The following is a 25058-nucleotide window of genomic DNA, read 5'->3' as shown; positions in this document are numbered from 1 at the left end:
TCCTTAATGTGCTGGAGGGTGTTTTTTTGGCTACACGGTTTATTATTATTATATTATTATTATTATTATTATTATTATTATTATTATTATTAAGGGATCTGGGGGTTGAAATTCCAAAATTCGACAAAAAAGCAAAACCCCCCTTGCCCAAACGTATGCCGTTAAATGTCCCTGGGGAGGCAGTGAGTATAATAAGTAATAACATAATGTAAAAATACTCAATTAAAAGTCCTGCATTTAAATTTTAAGTAGGGTATGTTACCTTACAGCAAAATATACTTAAGTATTAAAAGAAAGAAGTGCTAATTATGCAGAATGACAACTTCCTGAGTGTAATATTAGTATATTGCTATTATTTAATCATATTATTATTATTATTATTGTAAGCAGCACTTTAATGTACTTGATCGCTATTTTTTTTTTATTGCTCATATACTGTTGGGTAGTTTAATCTATGACAATACATCATAATCGATAAAGTGATCATATACTTGTGCAGTAAAAGGTACAACGTTTCTCTATAAAATGTAAAGGAGTATAAAGAATTCAAATACTCATATTTGGGGGTAAAATGTAGTTAGTTACTCTACACCACTTCAAAATACCTGAGTTTCGTCATTACATTTCGACCTCGGAGTTTGGAGGCTTGAAATTCCGGCAGCAACTGAACGCAGCGCAGATCTGCCTCCATTTTGTGTCGGTCGGTCCGTTTCCGGGTTTCCGAGAAGGGACCGATAAAACGGTTTCAACGGGGGAATATGGCTCTGCTTGCAGGTCAGGAGTGCGGGTAAAGTTTTCCGTAGCTGCCTGAAACTGTTAAAAGTGACTCTTAAACGCGTCCAGCAGTTCGTTTTGTGCGCTACGTTTCCGCAAAGAGCTCTCGTTGACAGAGTTTACAGCCAGCCGGACTGCGCTGACACTGACAGCTGGAGAGTAAACAGCTCGATGCTAACCAGCTAACTGCGGCTAGCTCCACGGTAACCGCCACTAGCAAGCTAACGTTAGCCGGCTAACCTGCGAGTGTTTTTTGGTGGCGTTAAGTTACATCACCAGGACTTGCCAGCACCATCCACCCTCCCATCCTTATTTTTTATTCTGCCCCGACGAAGGATTGCCACAACAGCACTTTCCATTCATGTTGTTTTTGAGGACGAGACTATCGAACCTCCTCTTCTTCGAGCCAGGGTAAGTAAATTCCTGTGATGTTTAAGCTAACTTTACTCCACCCAAGTTTAAGCTAGCGCCAGGTATGTTTGTTCCAGAGGAGCCTTACCTGGGAGCGGCTGGGGCAGCTAACAACAACAACAACCTGCCCGGGCCTGATAAATCCAGTTTATTTATGTCACTCGGTTTGCATGGTTTTGTTTTTTCCTCACAGGAAACTTGTTTGTACAACAATATGATTTAATAATTGAATAAGTAAATGCGTGCTTGCTAGTTAGCCGAAGAAGATGGTTTTTAAGGCACAATCTGTCCTGAAAGGTGGGTGAGCACACAAAGCAGGCTATATATATATTATATTATATTATATATTATGCAATCTCGGGCTGTCAGTGCCCTCCCTAAAAAGCCTAGAAACACACACACAGAGCCACAGGCCTTTAGCTCAGTTTATTTCCCTAACCACAAAAGCATGTGACTTCCTCATACAACACCCCCTCCTCCCTCCCTAGTTGTGTTTCTCTGGGCACTGTTGATGTGGGGAAACTTTTTTTTTTTTTAGGTGAAAAGCTTAATGGACACCAAAGCTCAGCGATCGTGACCTACTTAGGGACCTCACTTTATTTAGATCTTGAATGGAGAGGATTAGTCAGATTATAGGGGTCAAAGGTCGGGACCTGTTGGCTGTTCGGTGTACAGCAGTTTTGCATGTGTTTGTGTTAATAGATATATGCTGCAGATGTTTTCTATAAGCCGTAACCTCCTAACATCAGGCAAAGACTGATATGGGTTTTTTAAATATGGCTGCAGTGTTGTAGTGATTCAGAATTTAAATATCCAGCATATGACCTCCTATGTGTGTGTGTGTGTATGTACATATATATCTATTGTTAGTTTCTTATGTAGTTTTCTTTTTTAAAAATGTACATCATGAAGAAAGTCATGGCGTGTTTCACGTGTGTGGGTATCATCATTTAAAACTTTTCAATAATCGTGGCAATACAATACTCGAGTTTTGGTGTATACCTTACTTTTCTGAGTATAAAGCACACTTTTGTACAAGAAACGTTTTCTGTTCAAATCTTTTCAAGTGCATCGACGTCGTCCTTTACACTTCGAACCACAAGAGACGTTTGCCTTTTTAAAAATCGATTATTATTGACGAAATGTTGTTTCAACCATTTTCGATTCTTAGTAGTCGCAGACACATTTCGGGCGACATCCAGCCCTAAAGCTGACCCCTCATTGGGATAGTATAGTTTTAAAATTAAGTCTGTTTATAGTAAGTGTTAGTGCCTGATCAGTCCCACACTTTTGCTTCCTAGAGAGGAAAAAAATCACTTTTTTTGCTTTTGACTGATAAAATAATTGCTGCAATTCAATAATTCTGTATTTGAGGATTATTTAATCTCAGGCCTAACATTTCCATTTTATTTTACCCCAGGCAAGTTTCTAACCTGTGGTTGGAATTGGATCTATCAACAGAAAATGAATCAGCAACAGTTCTGATAATCAATGAATCATTTTAAGCCTTTTTCAAGCAAAAATGCCAAAGATTATCTGCTTCCAGCTTCTCAAATATGAATTTTTGCCACTGTTTTGTATTTTGGTAAACTTTTGGTCTTGGACTGGGAACTTCGGACAGGCATTTTTAAAAAAAAAAATATTTTCTTGATCAGTTAATTGAGAAAAGCATCGGCACGTTAATCGATAATGAGAATAATCATTAGTTGCGGCCCTAATTGTAATGACATGAGCTGTTACAACCAGTAATTCTTCTGAAAAATCAAGCGTTTTGATGTGCCCCATGAAAGAGTTCACGTGCTAAATAAAAACACCTAATAAGGTGTTTACATGCTTCACTAAAAGTCTTTCGAAAGAAGCTTTCTGGACGCGCCGTCCGCTGTGTCCAGCGCTCCACCACGGACAAAAACCTTCGAAAACACGGACCTGCATCAAGCTCTCTTTGGCTCCATTATTGGCTCACTGAAGTTAACAGTTTTACCAAAAATCTTTGCTCAAATTAGTAATTTTTGATCCATTTGAGACGCTCAGTAATTCTTAACATCTGTTAATGTTTTTGCAGAATGCTTGTCTCAGCAAGTCCAAAGAGAGACGTTTTTGTTTGGCATCAGCTGTAATTCAGAAGTGTAGATATTTAAAAAAAAAAATAAATAATAGAACGTACTGTAATGTCGGCTAATGAAACAAGCCACTATTTTTAATATACATTAATCTCTCTGTGTGTAAGATGTCGTCGAAATGGAAAATTCCCATCAGACGTTACCAAACTAATGTCCTAATTGTTGTTTATGTTGTAAATCAATCAAATCTTTGGTATTTTTACTTAATAAATGACTTAAAAGATTAATTTATTAACACAGTTGTGCTGCTGATTGATTAAGCAGTTAATCAGCTAATTGTTGCGGCTCTAAATTAGAAGCAGAGTGATTTTTAAAAAACCCTGATGAATACAGGAAAGGCCAGCAGTGTTTGCTTTTACTGTTTTTAGCACTAAAAGTAATCCAAAACATTTACTTGACACGGTTTTATCTGTGAAATTGGTTTACACATCTCAGTTTCAAACAGAATGACGTCGTTGAGCGAGATGTGTTAATAGCGGTTGGCTAATTATTCCGATTATTAGCGGAATAATAACAGGCTTAATGCAAACGGTCATTCAGACTAGTCGGTTTGTGTCTGTGGCTTCAGTCTTCGTGCACTCAGCAGATCTTGAAACATTTATTTTTCCACCAGAGGAGCGATAACCCCCCCCCCCACTCTCAGTTTCTGTCTCTGCCGCTTTTAAACGACATGACTGACTGACTGGCAAGCTTGCTCGGCGAGATTCCTTTGGTTTCCCTCGGTGAAAACCCCCCCCCCCGACACTCGACCAGGCAGCCTGAGGAATGGAGCAGCAGCGGAGGGTGAGGGTGGGGTGAGGAGCCAGCGCTGCCTGCATGAGCCAACAATGTGCCCAGACAGCTAACTGGTTTGGGGAGATCCAGTGACCTCAGCCATTGTGTGCAGAGCTGACACGTTTAGAGCAGTTACAGGTATATCATAGGTATGTTTTAATGTGGACGGGCATGAGTTGTTGCTTTGAGTAAATATAAACTCAGCAACAGGTTGCCTCTACCTTCGAGTCTAAACGGACTCCTCTTTGATCCATAAGAGAAGCGACTCGGGTAAGAATGAGGAAAAACGACCTCACATGTGGAAAGTTCATCACATAATCGCATTTTGGGTTCAGATGAAACCGTTCAGTCCTCGTTCGTCGTAAAAATGCATTACAAATTTCAGCCAAAGCTAACATCTTTTATCTTTTCTTATTTAATTTTTTTTTGCCTCTCACTTTGTGTTACTGTCGCTCCGCAGCAGCTCAGGAAGGAAACACTGTCCTGGGAAGTACAAAGGTGCAATTTCACACTGAAAAGACTGTAAATTTGGAAAATAACCTCTTGATTGGACTAACTCAGACTGTTGAAGCCTTTTTTTTTTTTTTTTTTTTTTTTTTTAATGCGTCACTTAACATTAGAATCACTTTTGTATCAACAGGAGGAAAAATTACAGCGACCAGTACTTTCAGTGAACGTATGGGCACGTCAATATTGTTTTAAGACAGACACGAAAAATTGTGAATCTGTCCTTTTTATAATGACAGCACCTTTTTTTTTTATTGCATATCTATTGACGTTCAAAATGAGTGATCAGATAGAGGTGTAGAGGCAACACAAAGTTGTTTTCTTAACTTTACTGCTACGCAGACCCCCAACCTGTCTTAGCAGGCTTTTACCCCATTGTTTTCCAAATGCTCTGCCCACAGTAAAAGTCATCCACCTGGGAGATAATTTATGCAAATCACGAACCCCACCTACATACACTGCTCCTCCCGGGCAATGAAGACACCTGAGTCAGTAGGATTCGTCCTCTGGCGTTGACGAATTTCTGCACCAAAGTTTGTGGCAATAGCTGTGAAGATATTTAGCTCGGGATCAACAGACCGACACTGCCGTCCTCGCTGCTGACGTGGCTACAAATGGGTTTAAAGCTTGTTGTCACGCCGAAGGACCTTGTCGAAAATGCTCATCTTCTCTCCACACTTCACTGACGTATCCCGAGAGCTGCTTCAGCAACTGCTTCCCCCTACCAAGAATTTCTTCTTTCACATCACGTTGAGCCTCAGCCATTTGTTTCCACTGTGAAACAGGATGAAACACGTTGGCATCCAGCTCAAGTCTTCTTGTTTTTCTCTCTGACGCAGCGTTCGTGTAAGCAGGAGAATCTTGCAACTGCAACAAAGCCTGGTGATCTCATGTTTTTACCTGTTCAGGGTTTGTTCTACATATAGGTGGAGTGAGTTTCTTTTGTGTTAATGAACTATTCTGACATCTTACAGCTTTCTGTCAGATCTGAGTCATGTTTCATATTAGTCCTGTCACGAATCGTGTGAATCATCCCGGGCACTGTCACAGTCACTTTAACAGACTGACAGAGGCAGAGACTCGTATTGTGTGTTTCTTGCCACAGGAGCCAAAATAAAAGCACTTTAATACTGTGCTCTACACAATCAAAGCACTTTCGTTCTGCCTCTGTAATGCAGCGGTTTATGTCCCTTAGTCCTTGTTACTGGAGGCAGTAATGAAGTCGTTCTCTAAAACAGACTGAGCTCTCCTCTGACAAAAAAAACAAAACAACAACCCCAAAAAAACATTTGACTGGTTAAATTAAAAAGGCATTAATTTGCTCGTGAATAAAGTCACCAGAACAGGAAAGTGAAATTACTTTACTTTAGCAAAGCTAAATACATATGATTAAGTGCATCGTTGTACTTATTTGACTTGGTGATGTTTTATAAAGTGGAAGATTTGTGTCTCCTTCTCTTTCCTGCATGCCAGGTTTCCATCTAAATGTAGCGCAAATTTTAACCGAATTTTCAGAAAATCGGCAGAAGAAAATGCTAATTTATGCGAGTTTCCCCTCCGCTAGTGCTGTGCGAATATTGGGTGTTGATTCGTCATTGAGGTAAGCAGTAGGTGGCGCTAATGCTCCTGCCAGGGGCCATTAAACCATTGCAGAAGAAGAGGGCACAACAAGATGACGTAATTTAAAGAGCGTAGAAAACATGATTTGAAATATGGCATTTATGCTTTTTCCATGTATTGATATGAGGAACGTTGTAATCTCCTCATCGCTGCACACAGATCTGATGTTTTGATTTGCTGCCATTGTTTGTGTCTCCAGCAGAAGCTTCTGTGGATGTTTAAAGGCCCAGTGTGTAGGAGTTAGTGGCATCTAGTGGTGAAATTGCAGTTTGCAACCATTTGAACACCGCTCGCCTCACCCTCCCCTTCCAAGCGTGTAGGAGAAACTACGGTGGCCGCGAAACTAACGAAAAACACAAAAGGCCCAATCTAGAGCCAGTGTTTGGTTTGTCCGTTCTGAGCTACTGTAGAAACATGGCGGTGCAACATGGCGGCCTCCATGGAAGGGGACCCGCTCCCTCTGTAGATGAAAACGGCTTAATCTAAGATAACGAAAACACGACGATTCTTATTTTCAGGTGATTAAACACTAATGAAAACAATATTATATTCCATTTCTGCCTACAGTTGCATGCTTCATGTACGTCATGATTAATTCACTAAGTCTCTTTCTATTGCACTTTGTCTCATTTTGCTTTTATCGATATACAAACTTTTCAATCTCAGCCAAGCGTGAAAACTTTTTTTGCCATATTTTGAGTTTTTAAAAGCAGGTGGATGGAAACACGCCTAGTGTCAGGGTTCGATACCCCCCCGTGCTCAGACAGCTCGAGCGGTGCAAGAATATAACTGGGCCTTGGGGATTTTACATTGCAGCTACATACTCTACATACACTGTAAGCCAGTGAGCCATAACCACATTTACTGGAAAATATAAATTCTGTATTGTTGCTTACCCGTCCTCATCAGCAAACTGCAGCTGTGGAGAACCACTTTATTGTGTTTTCTCAAAACCAAAGGCCGTTTGTACAGATGGTAGAACGATATTTCATTATTAGCACAGCACTACGTGTAGTATTTTGGGTTTTCTTACGATGATAAATGTTTTGAAGAAGCCTACCAGTGTTTGGTAAACCCCACACAAGAGTACATCAAGAAATGAAGAAGATAATTGGTTAAATATTGGCTCAATGTTCATTTACATGTAGTTTTCTTTATGGAGGATGACAGATCTTGGTAGTAGAGAGTGTTTATTTGCCAGTGTACTATGCAGACGTTTTCCCCGTAAAAGGACCAAGAAAAATTAGATCAAGCAAACAAGACGCATCCTTTTGACAAAAGTTTTTCTTCTCAACTTCTTGTGGAGTTTTAAGTTCATTAAAGTTTTCACTGGATCCAAGAAAGGAGCTATTTATGTTTGCTGTCCACAGCAGCGTGTACATTTCATCTTTCACCTGTGACTGCTTCATCGGTGACGGGGCTACCCACCAGCGAGGCTGCACAGTTAAAGATGTTCCCGTATTTGAATCAATCAAACGGTCATTTGTCAGCTTGATCAAATGTGTCTGTTGTTTTGCAGGAGTCAGTGTGTGTCGCCCCAGCTGAGACGGTGAAGACACCTGGTCCTTACCCCACACAGAGCAGTGCCAACAGAGGGACAGGATGCCTATTCCTCCCCCTCCCCCTCCTCCCCCAGGACCCCCGCCTCCCCCCACCTTCAATGAGGTCAGTGACCGGACTAATTAATCTACAAGACAGTTAAAATCTTACATGAGTGAGACATCTGCAGTATGTCTGTCCAGTAGGGGTGGGAATCACCAGAGGCCCCACGATACGATATTATCACGATGCGATTCCAATCCAATTCACGTCTTTCTGTCAAATTCAGCGAATATCTCCTCGCGGTCCGCTAGCTGTCCGTTCAGTGTGTGTTTGCTGAAAACAAACCCGGTGTTTGTACACAGCCCCGGCTCTGTAAATGAGAAATAAACAAAGAGGCTCGGACCGACCCACACGACACTATTCCAGCCGTGATTTGTGTGTCAGGTAACGTTAAATGACTTGCTCACGGACATTCAGCTCACTTTCTAGTTTGCCAAGATGTGCCGCTGTCGTGATGTTAGCTATAGCAGCAGGAGAGTTGTGAGTATCGCTGTCTGGAGCTGCTGTGCTGGCTCTGGGAAACCGTCTCGTCCTCTCTGGCTGTTAGCTTCGCAGCAACAACTGTAGGGACAGTTTGCTAACCCACAGCCTAGCTAACGTTAGTTACATTACTCGCCGTGTCGTTGTTCGCTCTGTATCATTGTATTTGTCATGGTATTGGATTTCTCCAGAATCGCATACCCCAACCTTTAAGTCACGATACAATATCATTGCTGTTTTATCTAATAAGATAAAGTTTTTAAGTCTTTTCATCTCACTGTTTTGACCAACTTCCTTCTGATCCTGCTGACTGTGATCGCTGCTGACCTCGCTAGAAAAAACTCAGCACCATCTAGTGGACTGAAAAAGCAACAGATTTTGTTTTTTTTTTAGTACCAAAAAGTTATATTTTTGTGTTTTGTAATATTAATAATTTATATAATAAAAGATTAATACTTTGCGTCTGTGTATTGGTATAATATTGTCCACAGGGATCCATTCACATTATCTGATGAGGAATCACACACTGCCTGGTTCTATCATTAACGCATTTATCCAGAACAGTTTAAATATAAAGCGTAAATATACACTGGTTTCTACTTTGTAAGGTACACTTTTATAATATAATACAAAAGCTCTGCACTAAATCTTGCATTCATGACGCTTAAAACTTTTAAAGTCCCTTTATTCAATTTACCAATCAGCATCTGTAGGAAATTACAGGTGAGCAGCCTGATCTTTTGCCTCATTTCCACTGCATGGTAAAAGCTGTGGATAGTACGCGAGCTGAGCCGATACTAAACGGTGGAGTGCAGACCACTGATTGGTCAAAGAGAATCTTCACTAGAATCGTCACTTGTGCGACTCGGGACGTCCTGCACAAACTCGCCATTTTTAAATAGCCAAGCTGCCATCAACACCCACCGCGACGTTTTTTTTTCTGAAACAAAGTTTGTCTCCTTGCTGTGACAAACAGCCACATACCGAGAATCGAGAACACCATCCCTTCGATGTTTGTGTCGCGTTGAAGATGATGTCATGGCCGTTTCACGCAGCGTCGCTATGACGATCAGCTAAGAATCCCACTATCTGCAGTGGAAAACGAAATCGAGAAAAGTACCTGGTACCAAAAGCGAGTCGAGTTAATCCGAGCCATACCATGCAGTGGAAATTAGGCTTTTGACTTTGATTATAATAATGATTATATATATATATATTTATTATTATTATTATTATTATTATCATTATAATGTAAATTTGGTTTGGCTAGATTGGTCTGAGGAAAGAGAAGGAGTATTAACACAGTTTATAAGCACAGCAGGACTGTAAGGGGACAGCAGTGCACAGCCATTTACAGAAACATGTTTGATTTGTTTAACCAGGAGAAAAGTCAAATACTTCCTCTAAGAGATCTGTAGTGCAGTTACTTATTCTTGAACTGAGTCCAGCCTGAAGTCAGGGCCGACGATCACGCTCCCCTGTTTGTGTTCTTGTCTGGCATGAACATCAGAGAAAGTTAATTACAGCAAAATATACAGTTTCGGGGACTGCTGTCAAAATCTGCCAAAATCCCTAAGCTGCTTTCCAGTAAACCAGATAGTGAGTCATGTGACTTTTGTGTACAAGTCCTGTGGGCAGTGTGAACCCAAACAAACCCAAGTCCATAAACTTTCCACTACGGTTCAGACCAGAGGAACTGGAGGTGTGATTGCATATTTGTTAACTTCCTCCACAGGCAAACACGGCTCCTCCCAAACTGAGGTCGTCCGAGACTAAAGGCAGAGGAGCGCTGCTGTCGGACATCTGCAAAGGCGCCAAGCTAAAGAAGGTCACTGTGATCAATGACCGGAGCAGTCCGGTTATAGAGAGTGAGTCACAGCAAGTTCATTTCATGCACACAAACCTGAACTGATGTGGAACAGTGGGTGTATTCAAAGTCTACACGCAGAGAAATGTGTCCACGGAGATGTCATGGAGTGGTTAGTTAATGTGTTTTTATGAAATCAGAATCAGAAATACTTTATTGATCCCCGAAGGGAAACTCTTTGTTACAGCAGCTCGCCTTTTACGTCAGTGCACACAGGAAAAGCAAAAAATATGATACACTATAATACAGGTCAGAAAATAAATTAAGTACCAGGTGGGTATAAGTATAAGATAAAATAAGTGTGAAGTACCAAGTGGGTTTACCGGTTGATGATGATAATAAAAAAATAAAAAAAATTATTAATATAAAAAAAATAAGGGAACATGCAAAGAACAATTCTACAAATTGAGTGTAAAAGTCTTGACTTTGGAAATGAACACAATAAACTTAACTCAAGGTCCACTGACTAGCTTTTTCTAGAGCATTCAAGTGTGTTTCACGGTCTTCAAAAAAAACTCCATCTGCTGATGAAGACTGTGAGATGCAGCTGAAAGCCCAGAAAAAAAAAATATTTTTTTAGATGATTTTTGTCCAAAAGATTCCACAAATTTAGTTTTTGCTTTGAGCTTCATTAAACAGGGCAGAAGTGGAGATCAATCTCCCTAATTCCACAAATGTATGAAAGGAACCTTTTCATGTATGTGCTCCATGTTGTGATCGACAACTTCGCTTTGATGACTTGAAGAGTCGGTGATCCGTAACAGTACTTTATCCACTTTACCAGAACTTGTACAATTCTGCCTTGTGCTCAGCTACCTACACTGAAAAAAGACCTTCGAGTTATTTTGAATAAAATTAGCATTTTCTTTCTATTTATTTATATATTTAAAAAAATGCTTACTAATCTTCAGTGAAGGGATGTTTGTAATGGCTTTCATTTAAAGGCTGGTCAGTCTAACTATTATTACTACAAATTAAACTATTTCGCTAAACAACTAAAAACTAAAATATATATATATATATATATATATATAGATAGATAGATAGATGTTCAATATCATCAAAAGGCTTGAAAATATTAAGATAAAAATGTTTTAGCTAAATTGCCTAGGCCTTCCACACAAATGTTTCTGTATTGAGCTGGGAAAGAGCTGTGGTCTCTGTCATTTTTATACTGGTAATAAAGAGGAAGTAGGAATATTTGCATGGAAAGGAGGAACTAATTCCACACACCTCTTCTCCATACATTATTCGACACATTTCTGACTTGATGAAGATTTAAATTCAGATTGAAATGTTGCAATTAAAAGGTTTTTTCCTCACTTTCTCTGCACACGCATCCTCTCCCATCTACCGTGATGTTGAATAACTCCCATTCTCTCCAAAAATGTTAATATTAAAATGTTTTTCTAGTTCTGCTTTCCTGTTTGTCTATATTGACGTGGGTCTCCTCTTTTTACCAGAATCAGGAGGAGGCGGAGGCGGAGGTGGAGGAGGCGGCGGCGGCGGCGGAGGCGGTGGAGGTTTTGGAGGCGGGGGGCCAATGGGAATGGGAGGCCTTTTCCAAGGAGGTGTGCCAAAATTACGCCCAGTTGGAGGTAAAAACTTGTTTTTGTGTGTTGGATTTATCATAACTTCGTTTTATTTCGAATGTGATTATATTTGAAAGTGTTCGTCTTCGAATTTGCATGTTTTCTGTAAAGGCTGCACCGTGTCCTTATCATTTGTGTAAATAAATAAACCAGAGAGGGGACCTAAAGTCAAAGTAATATGTCAGTCTAATATTACATCAGTTATTGATAAGCTCTGTTTATTCAGCAACGAGCGAACACAAACAGTCACATACAGTAGATAAACTGAGGAAGAAGAAGAAATTATTTATTTATTTCTGTTCCCAACAATCTGTTTCCGCATGATCATTTTGTGGTTATACAAATAAACAATTCTCACAGAATCTTTTAAGAGCTAAAACAGCGAGGAACGAGGGATTTGATTTGTGAATAAAGGGCTAGAAGTTGCTTATTTATAGAGATATAACATATTTAGAGTTAGAATCTGTGCGGTGCGAATGCAGAACTGAGTGACCTCTGACCCCCTCGCTAAATGCTGAGGATGTAAAACGTAGAATATTGATTCTGTGATTTTAAAAAGATTTGTATGGAGCAAATTAGGAATAATTATTGTGGGTCAAATGACTAAACAATAAGCAAGCAGTAGTGTGGGTTATATGATGGTACACACCCACTCTGTGTGTGTTAGACCATTATGGGCAATGTTCAAAATCAATAATCAGGACTGTTTTTTTTTTATTGAAATATAGAGTTTTTATATGATTTTTGCAGTAAGTATTTTGATTTATTTTGTTGGATTTGCCAAAAACAAAAACATTCCTGTCTGCTTAATGTTTACTATATCACAATATGTATTGATATTGCATATACTTTTGATAGAGGGTTTATGAGAGCTGAAATCGATTAGTCGATCGACGGTAAATTTATCAGCAACTATTTTGATAGTTGATTTAATCGTTGGATTTTTCCAGCTGCTGAAATGTGAGGATTTGCAGCTTTTCTTTGACTCGTGTGATTGTTAAAGGAAACTCTTTTGGGTTTGGGCTGCTGATTGGACAAAACAAGCATCTTCTTTAGGAAATCGGTACATTTCACCTTTGACATTTTATAGGCCGAATGATTAATTGATTAATCAAGAAAAGATTTAATTGATAATAAAAATAATCATTAGTTGCAGCCCTAATCCGATACCATCTCTCTCTCCTTCCCCCAGATGGTTCAGCCGGCGGTTCGGTGGGCAGGTCCGCCTTGAGGCCCCCGGGGTTCCGGCCTGCAGCCCCTCGCCCCCCCACAGGCCGCTCCACCTCGCCCTCCTCGCCCAACAAACCCTCTCCGCCAGAGCACCAGCGCTCCCACCGCCCCTCGCTCCCTGACATCTCCCGCCCCTCCAGCAGCAGCAGCAGCTCCTCCACAGGCAGCGGGATGAAGCACAGCACCTCCGCCCCACCTCCTCCTCCACCCTTCAACAGAGGCGGCCGTGGCAACGCTCCGCCTACCCCCAATCAGAAAGCACCTGCTCCACCCTCCTCATCCTCCTCTCACAGCAGAGAGAAACCCCTCCCACCGACGCCCAACAGAGGCCACACCCCTCCCAGCTCCGTGAAGCCGCCTCCGTCTTCCAGCAGACCACCCACTGGCGGCTCCTCCGCTCCTCCACCTCCCCCGCCATACAGACCGCAGACGTCGGGCGGCGTCTCCAACGGGCCGTCCCAAGTAGACGGGGGTGGGGCTCCGGAGCTACCACAGAGGCACAACTCTCTGCACAAAAAACACACATCAGGAGGCGGCAGCCAAGGACGCAGCCACGCTCCTCCGCCTCCTCCTTCACCGTCTCCATCCTCCCAGCAGGGCAGCAGACCACCACCACCTGCCAGAGAGCCACCTGGGCGCAGAGCAGGTACGACCGTCTGCACTGTAAACACACAGAACTGTCGGTATTCATGTCTTTTTAAAGGTCAGAGGTCATTACACGTACTGCAGATTAAGAACGTAATATTAGATATTGATATATTTCCAGTAACCGAGTAGACCCAGTGGTAACCGAGACCTGACCCAGATCCAAATTATAATCGGTCTAATTTGGTGAGATAGGGTCCCATTGTGTTGCTGCAGGTCTCGGGCCTGTGTGTCTTAATACCCAACTGGAAACCGCTCAAAATCACGTAGTGTGTCGTCATCATCACAGGAGAAAAATGTGTTTTTGACACCAAACTGATTGTAGATCAGTTCCAGTCACCCAGAGCTGCAGACGACTATTTTGATTATTATTTTAACTCGAAGATCATCAATTATTTCATTCATTCTCTCTCCCTTCTCCTCCTGTCATCTACAGTCCAAAAAAGGCATAAAATGCCCAAAAAAACCACTTTAAAAATGTGATTTTTTTTTTTTGTTGACTAATCCATCATTTGACCAATTAAAGCACTGAATGTGTTTTACTGTGTATATATACACGTTAAGGATACGAGTGTGACGACTCCTTCTGATTCAGCATTTGTCCCAGTGGCCACGTTTACACGGAGCCTAATATTCAGATTATAATCGGTTTAAAAGCCCAAACAGAATAGAAATGCTCCATGTGAACACCTCAATCAGAATAAACAGGCCCAAACCGATTGACATTTCAGTCGGTTGCAGAGGGGTAGTTTAAGCCTTTTCATAAACCGTTCTTTCTGCGCACGCCGTCCGTCGTGTGGACGTACGCTTCTCCACATCCAAAAGCATGCGTCGTTATCATGCTGTTGCTTGATTAAAAGCAACATGATAACAGCAAATACTGCGCTGAACAGACGATAGATGTCCATCTTCAGGGAGCAGATCAGGTAGCCTTTGTGAAAGACGGATGCATGAGTATTCATCACTTTGTCACACAGCTGTGGCCTGTGAACGCCACACCATATTAGATCGCACTCCCGTCCCGAAATCATCATGCATGTAACCAACAGCTAGTGATGAAGACATCGGTCTACTTTCTCAGCTGGAGGATTGTACATTCAGAGGCCAAAGCAAGTTTTGACTCGTTATCTCTGAACCTCCAAAGTGCAATGCAGCCTTTTAAAGCCAAAAAACTGTGCTGAAACATTTCCTCCACGTGATCACACCTACTGTAGGTCGATTCTGAAAGCCGAGCAGAGGGCAGCAGCAGGGTTTGTTTGCCTCTATGTCACGTATAAATCCTCCTCTTCTTCTGGCATCCAAGCTCGGTGTTGTGCAATATTTCCTGCTTCTGTGATTTGGGACTTTTTTTTTCCAAATTCATTGTACAGTCGGGGAAATTACAGTAGTTCAACACGTGGAGCAGATATGCGTGTTTAGGCTGCTATGTGGATGACAACGCACATTAGATGCCTCTGAATTTTTCAAGCGTGTAAATCCAGAAGTTACTATGTGTGTGTATGTAGAAGGAAATACTGGAGGATTTAAAACACCTTCACCTACAAAACACTGTAGTTTTATGAAATATCTTTCTATCTATCTATCTATCTATCTATCTATCTATCTATCTATCTATCTATCTATCTATCTATCTATCTATCTATCTATCTATCTATCTATCTATCTATCTATCTATCTATCTATCTATCTATCTATCTATCTATCTATCTATCTATCTAAATCTTTTACAAAAATTTAACTCTCAGATAATGGATTTTGTTTCCTTATGGCTCAGTGGAAACACATTCATAATTTGAATTCAGCGTGAACACACACAAAACAGGAAGGCACTTGTTAGCAGGAGCTCTGTGTTGTAATTGGACGACGGAGCGATTCGCCACGAGGCCTCCTGGTTTCTCTGCATTCCTGAAGCCCTGTGGAATATTCCAGCATTCCTCTTCACCTTCACCCTCTCTGCTCCTCCTCTGCTTCTGCATTAAGTTGCAAGACGTCTTGTGTTTCTTTCGTTGTTCCTGTTCTCTGCTCGTCATTGTGCCCTTCTTTTTATTTTCTTATATTTTTTTAAAAGTGAATTTAAGAGAGCTAAGTTATGTGTTACTAGTGCCGTACAGCGGCTGCAGTGTCTGGACCTGGAAATCATTTTACAAGCCACAGTTTATAACTGTTTCCAGATAGCAGTTGCTGTTTCATAGAAAAAATTTAACTATAACCAACTGGCTTTTTTACTGCTTGAATGTGACGTTTTGCCACTGAGATCTGTGGTGTAATGATATAAAACAACAAAACAGTTTAATGAAAAAATTATAAAAATAAAATGTTAGATTTCTCTATTCGGCAGCACTTAAAGGACAGTGGTTCTGTATGTGTTTAGCGCTGGTGCGAATAATCTGAGTCGATCAATATTAGATTGGATTAATTGTTAAGCAATTCATAAAGCAAAAAAATCTAAACATCACCTGGTTCCAGCTTCTCAAATGTGAGAATTTGCTGATTTTCTCTGTTTTTATATCATTTTAAATCAAATACCGTCGGGTTTTGGTTTGTTGGTTGTACAAGTAAGACATTTGAAGACGTCAACTTGGGCTCTAGGAAATTGCGATGTGCAAATTCTTACTATTTACTGATAGAATAATTGATTATGGAAATAATAGTTGCAGCCCTACATGTGTTAGCTCTGTGTAGACTTAGTTACTGACCATTTTCCAACACACACCATCACTTTATAGACTAGATTTCCTTCCTTCCAGGCAGCACAACATGAAGTTCAATACAACATTAAAACTAGCTGCAGACAGTTAATTGATCACAGTGAATATTTAGTAGGATATATTTTATTGTTTGTTAAAGTTACGTCATTGTAAGTACTGCAGTAGTGAGCGCAACTCCTTTTGCGGTGCATTCGAGGAAACTCCCAAGATCCAGGAATCGAGAGTCACGGGATTAATTGAAGCCTGAGTTTGTGGAGAATCAAACACAGATGAAAAAACAATAAGCCAAAAGAAGAAGAATGTGATATTTTTTTGTTTGTTTTTTTGTTTGTTTATTTTTTTATTTGTTTATTTGTTGCTGATATGAAAATAAGTTTGCTGTTAGAGAACTGATTCTCAAATCCCAGATGTCAGAGCCTCCTCAAATGCACCAAACGTGGAACATTTCTCGCTATCGGACTCCACTGGAGTTGCTGGAAGTATCCGAACATGACGTGATGTCAGATCATCGACAGTATGTGATTCATGGGAACAAAGGAAAACACACTAAACGACAAAATGAGCCCAGAAATCTGAAGTGTGCTTTATGGATACTGGAACAAGGAAACAGCAGTTCTTCTCACCTGCACTCTGAATTGTGTAGTTACTGTAATGAAGAGAGTAACGTCATACATGCCGTCCTGATTGTGCGTTTGTGTGTGTGTGTGTGTGTGTGTGTGTGTGTGTGTGTGTGTGTGTGTGTGTGTGTGTGTGTGTGTGTTATCCACACAGCTCCCCAGGTGCCCCCTCTTGGGTCTCGTAACGGCGGTCGGGACGCCCCTCCTCCCCCGCCCCCATACCGCATCCACAGCTCTGTGACCTCAGAGACCCACAGCCGAATGAGCAAACCACCTCCACCTCCCTCCTCTTCCTCCGTCTCATCCTCCTCCTCTTCCTCCTCCCGAACCCCGGCTGGACCCCCTCCACCGCCCCCGCCCATCCGGAACGGCCACTCCTCCATCTCCTCCTCCAAGTCCATCATAGGTGAGTCAGGCGTCCTCATGTTCCTCCTCCCCATTCGTGATTTAACCATCGACAGCTGCTAAAAGATTTACAAAACAAATATAGAATAGACCAGGACCTGTAGGTGGTAGATTAGAGGTCGAAATAGTTAGCTAGAATTAAGGAATAAATAAATCGTTGAAACGTCCGGCTTCTGCCGCTCCAAGTGGTGATTGTAAACGTGACCAACGCAACTGGGGGAGAAAGAAGTCTAAACATTGGTATTTCCAGGAGGGATCATTGTCTTGTATAAAAAAATATTGCAGCAATATCCACTTTTATAGAATTAACAGATGGTGTAGATAAAGGTATGCCTGAGCTCATCTGAAAGGGCTGTGGGGGACAAAAAGGGCGGGAAACACTGGATCAATAAACTGAAATAATATCCCATAATAATTATAAGAGGAAACTCTACATCCATGGTGGTATGACTTATATAATTATTTCTTCTTTTCTTCCTCTTCCTCTTCTTCATCCCTTATTCTTCCTTTCTTCTTCCTCTTCCTTCCTTTCTTCTTCTTCTTTCTTTCTTCTTCTTCTTCTCTTCATCTTCTCTTCTTCTTCTTCTTCCTCTTCTTCTTCTTGATTTAGTGTTGGGGGACTTATGAGAGACAGATTAAAAAAAATAAATAGAGAGATCAAAATCAAAGTAGCAGAAGTTTAGATTTTTAGCGTCTAGTTATGGGTCAGGATTCAAATACACAGGATCCTACATCTCCCATAATGCAACTCAGTAGCGTCTTTCATTACACCCTCTCTGCCTCCAACTTATTTTAAACCCGACACCTTCAGTTTGTAACACGGGCTTTCTGTTTAATACTATTTGAGGTCATTTTTAACGAGCCACAGAGGACATAATACAACAGTTTTCACGCTGCGTCGTCGTCCTTGTGACGAGTAAACTAAACTTCGTAGTGTCCCATTTTTAATATCCAAAAATATGCAGTAAATAAATGCAGCCAGACTTCTTTCCACTCTTCAGCACATATCTGGCAGAAGATTTAAAATGTGAAGAGACGTGGGGAAAATAAAACAACCCGAATTGTTGATACTTCTTTAAAATGAAGGGTTTGGACTGGCTGCGGTTTTCTGCGTGAGAGGAGATGCTGTGACTCCTGACATGTTTGTTCCTCTTTTTTTATTTTTATTTATTTTTTATGTACCACTCATTCTGCTGTTGAAGTAGTATTGGCCTCCCCTATCTTTTTTTATTTTTATACCTCCTGTAGAAATATTCTCCGATCACCGTCAGCTACGTGTTTAATCCCTCCAGTCACACGAGATGTGAATATGGGTTTTGTTTGTGATGTCGATGCGATGGAGGTGACAGTGATGAATGGCCGTCGATAGTCAAATGTTCCACTGCAGCCATGCAAACGAGCCCTTTTCTTGTTTCCTGTTGTACTGGAACAAACTGGGCGGGCAGGGACGGTTCCTAGATTACTGTCTGAGGTTCATGTAGCACGTGTCCAGGCAGGAAACGCACACATACAGGGCTGCCACAATATTAGGAACGTGATATGTTGTTCGTTTTCTGTGTCCGCGCGTTGAATATAAAGTGAAGACAACTTCTCCTGTGACGTTTAAATAGTTTGAGGTTGTTCACCCCCATACAGTGCGGCCATATAATAATGCTAAACATACAGACAAGGTAACCAAGGGGTGTTTTGTTTTTTTGTTTTTTTTAAATTCAATCACCTGACTAACTGGTCACATGTTTCACTGCTGAAGACCAGACGGTCTGAATTCTCTGCCACGCAAAGGACTTGACAGCAAATATAAAAATAAAGACTTTTATTTAGGTTGTTTAACTGTCTTAACAGGTAAACTTTGAATTATGAATAAAGTTCTTGCACACCATAAAGCCACAGGTGCATAGGACCAAATACATTTTCACTTGATGAGCAAAACACTGGTAATAAAGTACAAGTGTGAGTACAAAGGCAAAATATCGTTCTTGTAGTTTTGAGATTATCGTTGAGGAGGTCGGGCGTCAGTAAGGCTGGACAGACACCACAACAGAAAGCTACTTTGTTTTGAAGTATCTTTTAAGACGAAAAAATATTGTGTAAGAGTAAGCAATCAATAGCAGATATTTAATGGCATTTGATTAAATAGTATAAGTGTTTTTTAAAGGGGAATCGAGTGATCTATAACCTATTGACCTTTTTGATGTTTTGTCCGCTCTTATTTGCCGTACATACATGAGAGGGACAGAATATTTCAGTGTAAAACATTGTCAACATGTAAGCTTCAAAAGGTAGGATTTATTGCAGGCTGTTCAGGTGTGCCTAATAATAAACTGGTAACTTGATGTAAATGCACATTTTAAAATGCTGATTTATTTATTTTTTCTTCCCTCAGATGATTTTGAATCCAAGTTCAACTTCCACCCGATTGAAGACCTTCCACCTCCAGAGGAGTACAGACATTTCAACAAGGTCTACCCCAGCAAAACCAACAAGGGTACGAGTGCAGCCGGGACCCGCCGCTCACGCTTCTCAGTAGATTTATCTTTTCCTCGCTTTGGCTGCCGACGTGTTGGACGCGCTTTTACGTTTGCGTACTTCTCACTGAGCGCGCGTCGTTAGGTTTATTTGCGACGTGATAAACAACGAACGATCAAGAGGAGGAGAAAAAAAAAAAGTTTATTTAACTTTGATTCTGAGATTGATTGTCATCTGTTAACCGCGATGTCATTGTCTCACCGTGTCAAGATATCACACTTTATTTTGTTGTGAGTCATGATTTAGTTTAGTAACTGGTGTGAATTAGTTTATTGGGGACGTAAACAGATGAAGCTGTGTGACAGGTGAGCTGCTGTGTGTGTGTGTGTGTGTGTGTGTGTGTGTGTGCGTGCTTACAGTCATTATCTTCAGGTTACCAGTTAATGGTTTATGTTTTTATTTCACAACGTTTCTGCCCTGGTTGGTGGCTTGTTAATTGTCGGGTGGTGGTTCAGCCTCCGGCTCCGCCTGTCCGCATGTTCAGTCGGTACGTTTACATGCTCTAAAGAAACCAGGTTACCCGGAGAAACGTACGTTTACTCAAGTACTGTACTCGACTACATATTTGAGGTACTTTTTATACCTAAGTATTTCCATTTCATTTACTTCACTACATTTATCTGACAGCTTTAGTTACTTTACAAATTAAGATTTTACAAAACATGTGAAGTTTTTAAAATGATGCTGCTTTGTTATAAGTTTAACTACCAAACAGTTAATCAATTATCAACAAATTAACGTGCGACTGTTTTTGATAGCTGATTAATCGTTAAAGCCATTTTTTCAGAACATTTCGCGCTTTCAGCTTCTCAGATGTGGCCGTTTTGCGTCTGTTCCTCGTCGTAAATGACCGTAAACTGAGTCACTTTACAGGTCTGTGCTGTTGGTTGGCGTCACTTTGAGCTCCGGATAATTGTGACGCCGTTTCTCATTATTTTCCTTACATTTTACAAAGAAAACAATCAATAGATTAATCAAGAAAATAACCAGCAGTATTAATCCATAATGAAAATAATCACTGGTTGCAGCCCAATATAAAACATTCAAGAATTATTATTAACATTAATGCATGGGTACATACATTAAATATACTATAAACGAGTACTTTTGATACTTTAAAGACATTTTCCTTATGAAACCTACGTACTTTAACTTAAGTAACACTTTCAATGCAGGACTTTTACTTGTAATTAAGTATTTCTGATACTAAGTGTGGTGTTAGTACTAGTAAGTAAAGGATCTGAATACTTCCTCCACCACTGCACTGTAGTAACTTGGTTACTGTAGATCCATGTAATCATGCAGCACGTCGGTTATCAGATTTCTCTCCCACGCCGACTTTATACCCCCGACTTAACCAAGCGTTTCTTACAGATTTGAACTGTATTGACAGAAGACGCTGCTTCCTGACCGTTGTGTTGTTTGTAAGTGTGTTAATTTAACAAATTGTCAGGCTTATTTAGACTTCTACAAGCTACTTTGTGTTAGTTTCAGTTCGAGGACGTTTGACGGCGTAATTCTGAGCCTGGAACGATGTCTCCTTCACGCCGCTCTGCACTGAATACAGCAGAGCCGTCGGTGACTTTGCTTCTCCAAAAGCTGGATATCTCCAGAATTATGAGATAATTGTTTTTCTGGAGACTTAAAAACAAAACACACCTCGCCTTAAACAAAGACCTGCACAAAAAGTAATAAAACATGAAGCTTTAGGGGGGAAAAGAGTCAGAGGCACTGTTTCACACAGCAAACGCCGAATATTTGATATGTGTCGCTATTGTTTATTCCATCATTTACTAACAAGATGAAGCGGCTGACCACCTTAGCTAAAAGATTTACTGAACATAAATGAAGAAGACTCAATCAACCTGCGCATCAAGCCACATTTTCCCACTTTTGAAGAGATAAAAAAAACAGTTTTTGGGGTGGAGGCAGATCTATATATGTAGGTAGGCTCTCCAAATAACGTCTCCGAGGTTTAGAGGTTAGGACCGTGAAACGCAACGTCCCTGGTTCGAGTTGTTGCATCTCTCTGCTACTGTCTGTTTTATAAAAGCGCAAAAATGCCTGAAAAATACTTTAAAAATGTTCCCAGCTACAGCTGATCTTGACTTCTGTATGTTTCCCTAATCCAAAGAGTTATAAGATTTATTCTTTGAATTGTTCCTTTAGTTTATCATCAGAATACTTCTTATGTTTGTTTCTTATTTCCAGAGTTAATAATATCTAATAGGGCTGCACAATTAATCGACATATATTATCGAAATCGCCAAGAATGGCCAAGTGCAACATCCAAATCCAAATTTTTGATGGTGAAGTGTGTGAAGTGCCGCGAGACTACAAATCTTGTTCTCCAGATGTAAGAAAACGTGTTTGTTTGGTACAAGACCCCAACAAATGTCACGTCGTCGTGATTTTAATAGTTTTGGGGTTTTTTTCAGTGAAATCGTGATTCTCACTAATCGTGAATCATATCGCAATTTGATTTTATCGCAGTCGTCATGTATGTTTTTTTTTTTACCGTATTGTGCAGCCCTACTTTCTACCGGTGTGTGTTTATAAGTGTGAGAGCTGACCTGTAGTGACCCCCCTCTGTCTCTCCTTCTGCCCTCAGCCATGATGAGAGGAGCTCCTCCAGCACCGCCGGTGGGGAGGTGAACAACTGACCTCAGCTCAGGACTTGAACTCTCAGTCAGCCGATTCGATGGACGGTCGGAGGGTGGTGGTGGTGGTGGGAGGAGGAGAGGGGAGGGGATGGGGGGTTGGTGAAGAAGCACTCAAATCACAAACACACTACAACACAAACACACTAACACTATAAACCACCTGCTGGAAGCACAGCGGCACCACGACAGGTTTGACGCTGCTCGCCGGTCACCTTCTGTCTCTGCACGAGAGAACAAAAACCACTCGGAGGCGAGAAGCAGACTCGACCCTTCTGGCTGCGACCACCTCGACTTCTCCTCTGCCGACGGGACGCAGAGGCTCCAGTCTGACGCATCAGGACCAAACTCCGAACACTTCCAAATCTGTGCGTTCCATCTTTTTTTTTTTTTTTTTTTATATATATATATAAATGCAGATTCATGATAATAATAATAATAATAATAATAATGGTGATTTTCATAATTATTCTGAATAACATCTTTTTATTTGGTTTAACTTTATTATTTTGGTGTCAGCATTAATTTGTGGGGACAATTTCAACACTACGAACGGAAACTGTCTTTTTGAAATGATGTTTTCAGCAGGTGAATTTACACTTCCCACAAAACTGATAATGCCATGAATGTGGGGTTGATTGACTGTTATATATATATAATGTTTAATTTTTATTTTTTTTTTGGAGGGGGTTGTTATATTTTGTCTTTAAATAGCCATTCCAGCAGTGCCAGGTGAGGGTGCGTTTGAATCTAATCTGTGTCTGTGTGCCAAAAGCGGAGTGGAGTCAAATGAAGTGCACAGAGGACAGTTTCCATACATGTTATAAATATAACTGACATGTTTTAATTTCTCTTTTCGATCTTTTGGACAAAATGCATTACTGGAAAACTTGCCAAGTTATGACAGAAGCCGCCCGGTCGATTACTTTTACATCTGGAGAGCGACTATTTCCTGGGGTTGTACCCCTACTTTCCTTTATTTGGGGGTGTTTATATTTCCGTCTTCAGGCGATTTGTTGCACGGCAGCTTATCTGCTAAACCGAGACACTGTGCATGACGCTTATTAAGGCACTTCCGCTAACAGAAGACCCCGACACCAGGATTGCATTCACGTTGATGTGACAAAAACCTAGAAACACTAAGAGGGTTTATCGTAAAATGTTTCCCCCTTTTGTTGTGTCACATCCAGCATCTTTCTCCAAACGCACTGCGGCTCCACGGCGGAGGCCAACACTAAATTATTATTAGTTTACTGGACCAAGTAAAGATGATTTGGCTGCAGGTTTGCAGTGCAGAGTTTTGGAGGTGTTTTTTTTTATATATAAGGGATCATTTATCAACTTTCTGTGCAGGGAAGTCAGTCTAAAAGCTCAACTCTGTTCTGAACCCATCATTGTACTTTTGCTGCTGTTGGCCCCTTTTTTAATTATTATTATTTTTTAATAGAGGGGACTGTGCGGCCAGAGAAAGACGACATGTTGTTTAATTGCTATGCAAGGAGCAGTTTGTACAGATTTGTAGTTGGTAGCAGCTAACCAAAAGACAAAAGGAACACTTAAGTGCCAGAGAACTGTTTTAAGCAGATGGAGGTTATTTACTTTTTCTTTTAAGCTTGACTTTAAAACACTAATTACATGACAGTCAAACTAAGATGAACAAAAAAAACGCTTGTTCAGGTCAGATTCTTCATTCTCAGTGATGCAGCGCCACCTGCTGGACCTTGCCTTACGCAAATCTGTTGTCACTCTCATCGGTACCAGTGCTTTTTATGTTTTGTTTTTGACGTGGGGAGATGATGACAACAAGGTAAATAAAGAAACGAGTTTATTTTGGGGGGGGAAAAAATGCAATAAATATTGTATATTTACACACAAGGAATATGGTAATCATAGTTATTGATCTATTTTTATGTTGTAAAAAGCTTGTAATATAGGAAAGAGAAATGATTATAACTGCTCCAGTCTTTGGTCTGATGGAGATGGAGCACCTCTCTGGATGTTTGGCCATAGCGGTGAATGAGCTGAATGGATGTGTGTGAGGGTTTTTTTTGTTTTTGTTTTTTTTTTTTTTGCCAACGAGCCAACATTTTTTGGGATCCTGTTTCTAAAGAACCGGGTACTGTAGTGAACGGTGCGTCCGAGCGACGGCAACAAATGGAACTACGCTTCCTGTCCTGGATGAACGCTCACCTTGTCACACAGGTGACCCCGAAACACCTTGTTCTCACCTTTTTATCCACTCGAAGAGCAAAAAAAAAACAAAACAAAAAAAACAAACTCTGTGGTCATTTCATGTTAATCAACCATGTTTTTATCATTTGAAATAATTTTCAAATAAATGTGGGGGTGAAAAAGGGTACCTGTTTTCTCTTCCTGCTCTATTTCTGTGTTTTTAATGAGTCTGTTTCACGTTTAAATTCTTTACTGGAGTAAAAGTTTACTTGTCTGCTGCTCTAAATAATGGTCATTTGTTAACGTACGTGTTACTGTTGATAAAGTAGTTGCAGTTTAGTGATTTTT

At 40.6% G+C, this 25058-nt stretch overlaps 1 protein-coding gene across 1 annotated transcript; it reads left to right on the top strand.

The window, feature by feature from the left end:
- Positions 1 to 661: 661 nt before the first annotated feature.
- On the top strand, positions 662 to 22768 carry wipf2a (WAS/WASL interacting protein family, member 2a). The gene is made up of 8 exons (XM_044189529.1): positions 662 to 1185; positions 7726 to 7871; positions 10024 to 10156; positions 11619 to 11753; positions 12940 to 13623; positions 17102 to 17353; positions 19736 to 19837; positions 22490 to 22768. The coding sequence occupies exons 2-8, from the start codon at positions 7809 to 7811 to the stop codon at positions 22531 to 22533; spliced, it is 1413 nt and encodes a 470-aa protein (XP_044045464.1). The 5' UTR covers positions 662 to 1185; positions 7726 to 7808; the 3' UTR covers positions 22534 to 22768.
- Positions 22769 to 25058: the final 2290 nt, after the last annotated feature.

The sequence above is a fragment of the Siniperca chuatsi genome, linkage group LG3 (assembly GCF_020085105.1).
Source record: "Siniperca chuatsi isolate FFG_IHB_CAS linkage group LG3, ASM2008510v1, whole genome shotgun sequence".
NCBI lineage: Eukaryota > Metazoa > Chordata > Actinopteri > Centrarchiformes > Sinipercidae > Siniperca > Siniperca chuatsi.
Note: the sequence above shows the minus strand (reverse complement) of the source record. Positions and strands in the feature narration are given on the sequence as shown.

Excerpts from the sequence above, each read along its gene's own strand:
- wipf2a (XM_044189529.1), top strand. The coding sequence starts at position 7,809 with ATGCCTATTCCTCCCCCTCCCCCTCCTCCCCCAGGACCCCCGCCTCCC. Across the intron at positions 7,872-10,023 it reads CTCCCCCCACCTTCAATGAG|GCAAACACGGCTCCTCCCAA; the intron begins GTCAGTGACCGG and ends CTTCCTCCACAG. Across the intron at positions 19,838-22,489 it reads CCCCAGCAAAACCAACAAGG|CCATGATGAGAGGAGCTCCT; the intron begins GTACGAGTGCAG and ends TTCTGCCCTCAG.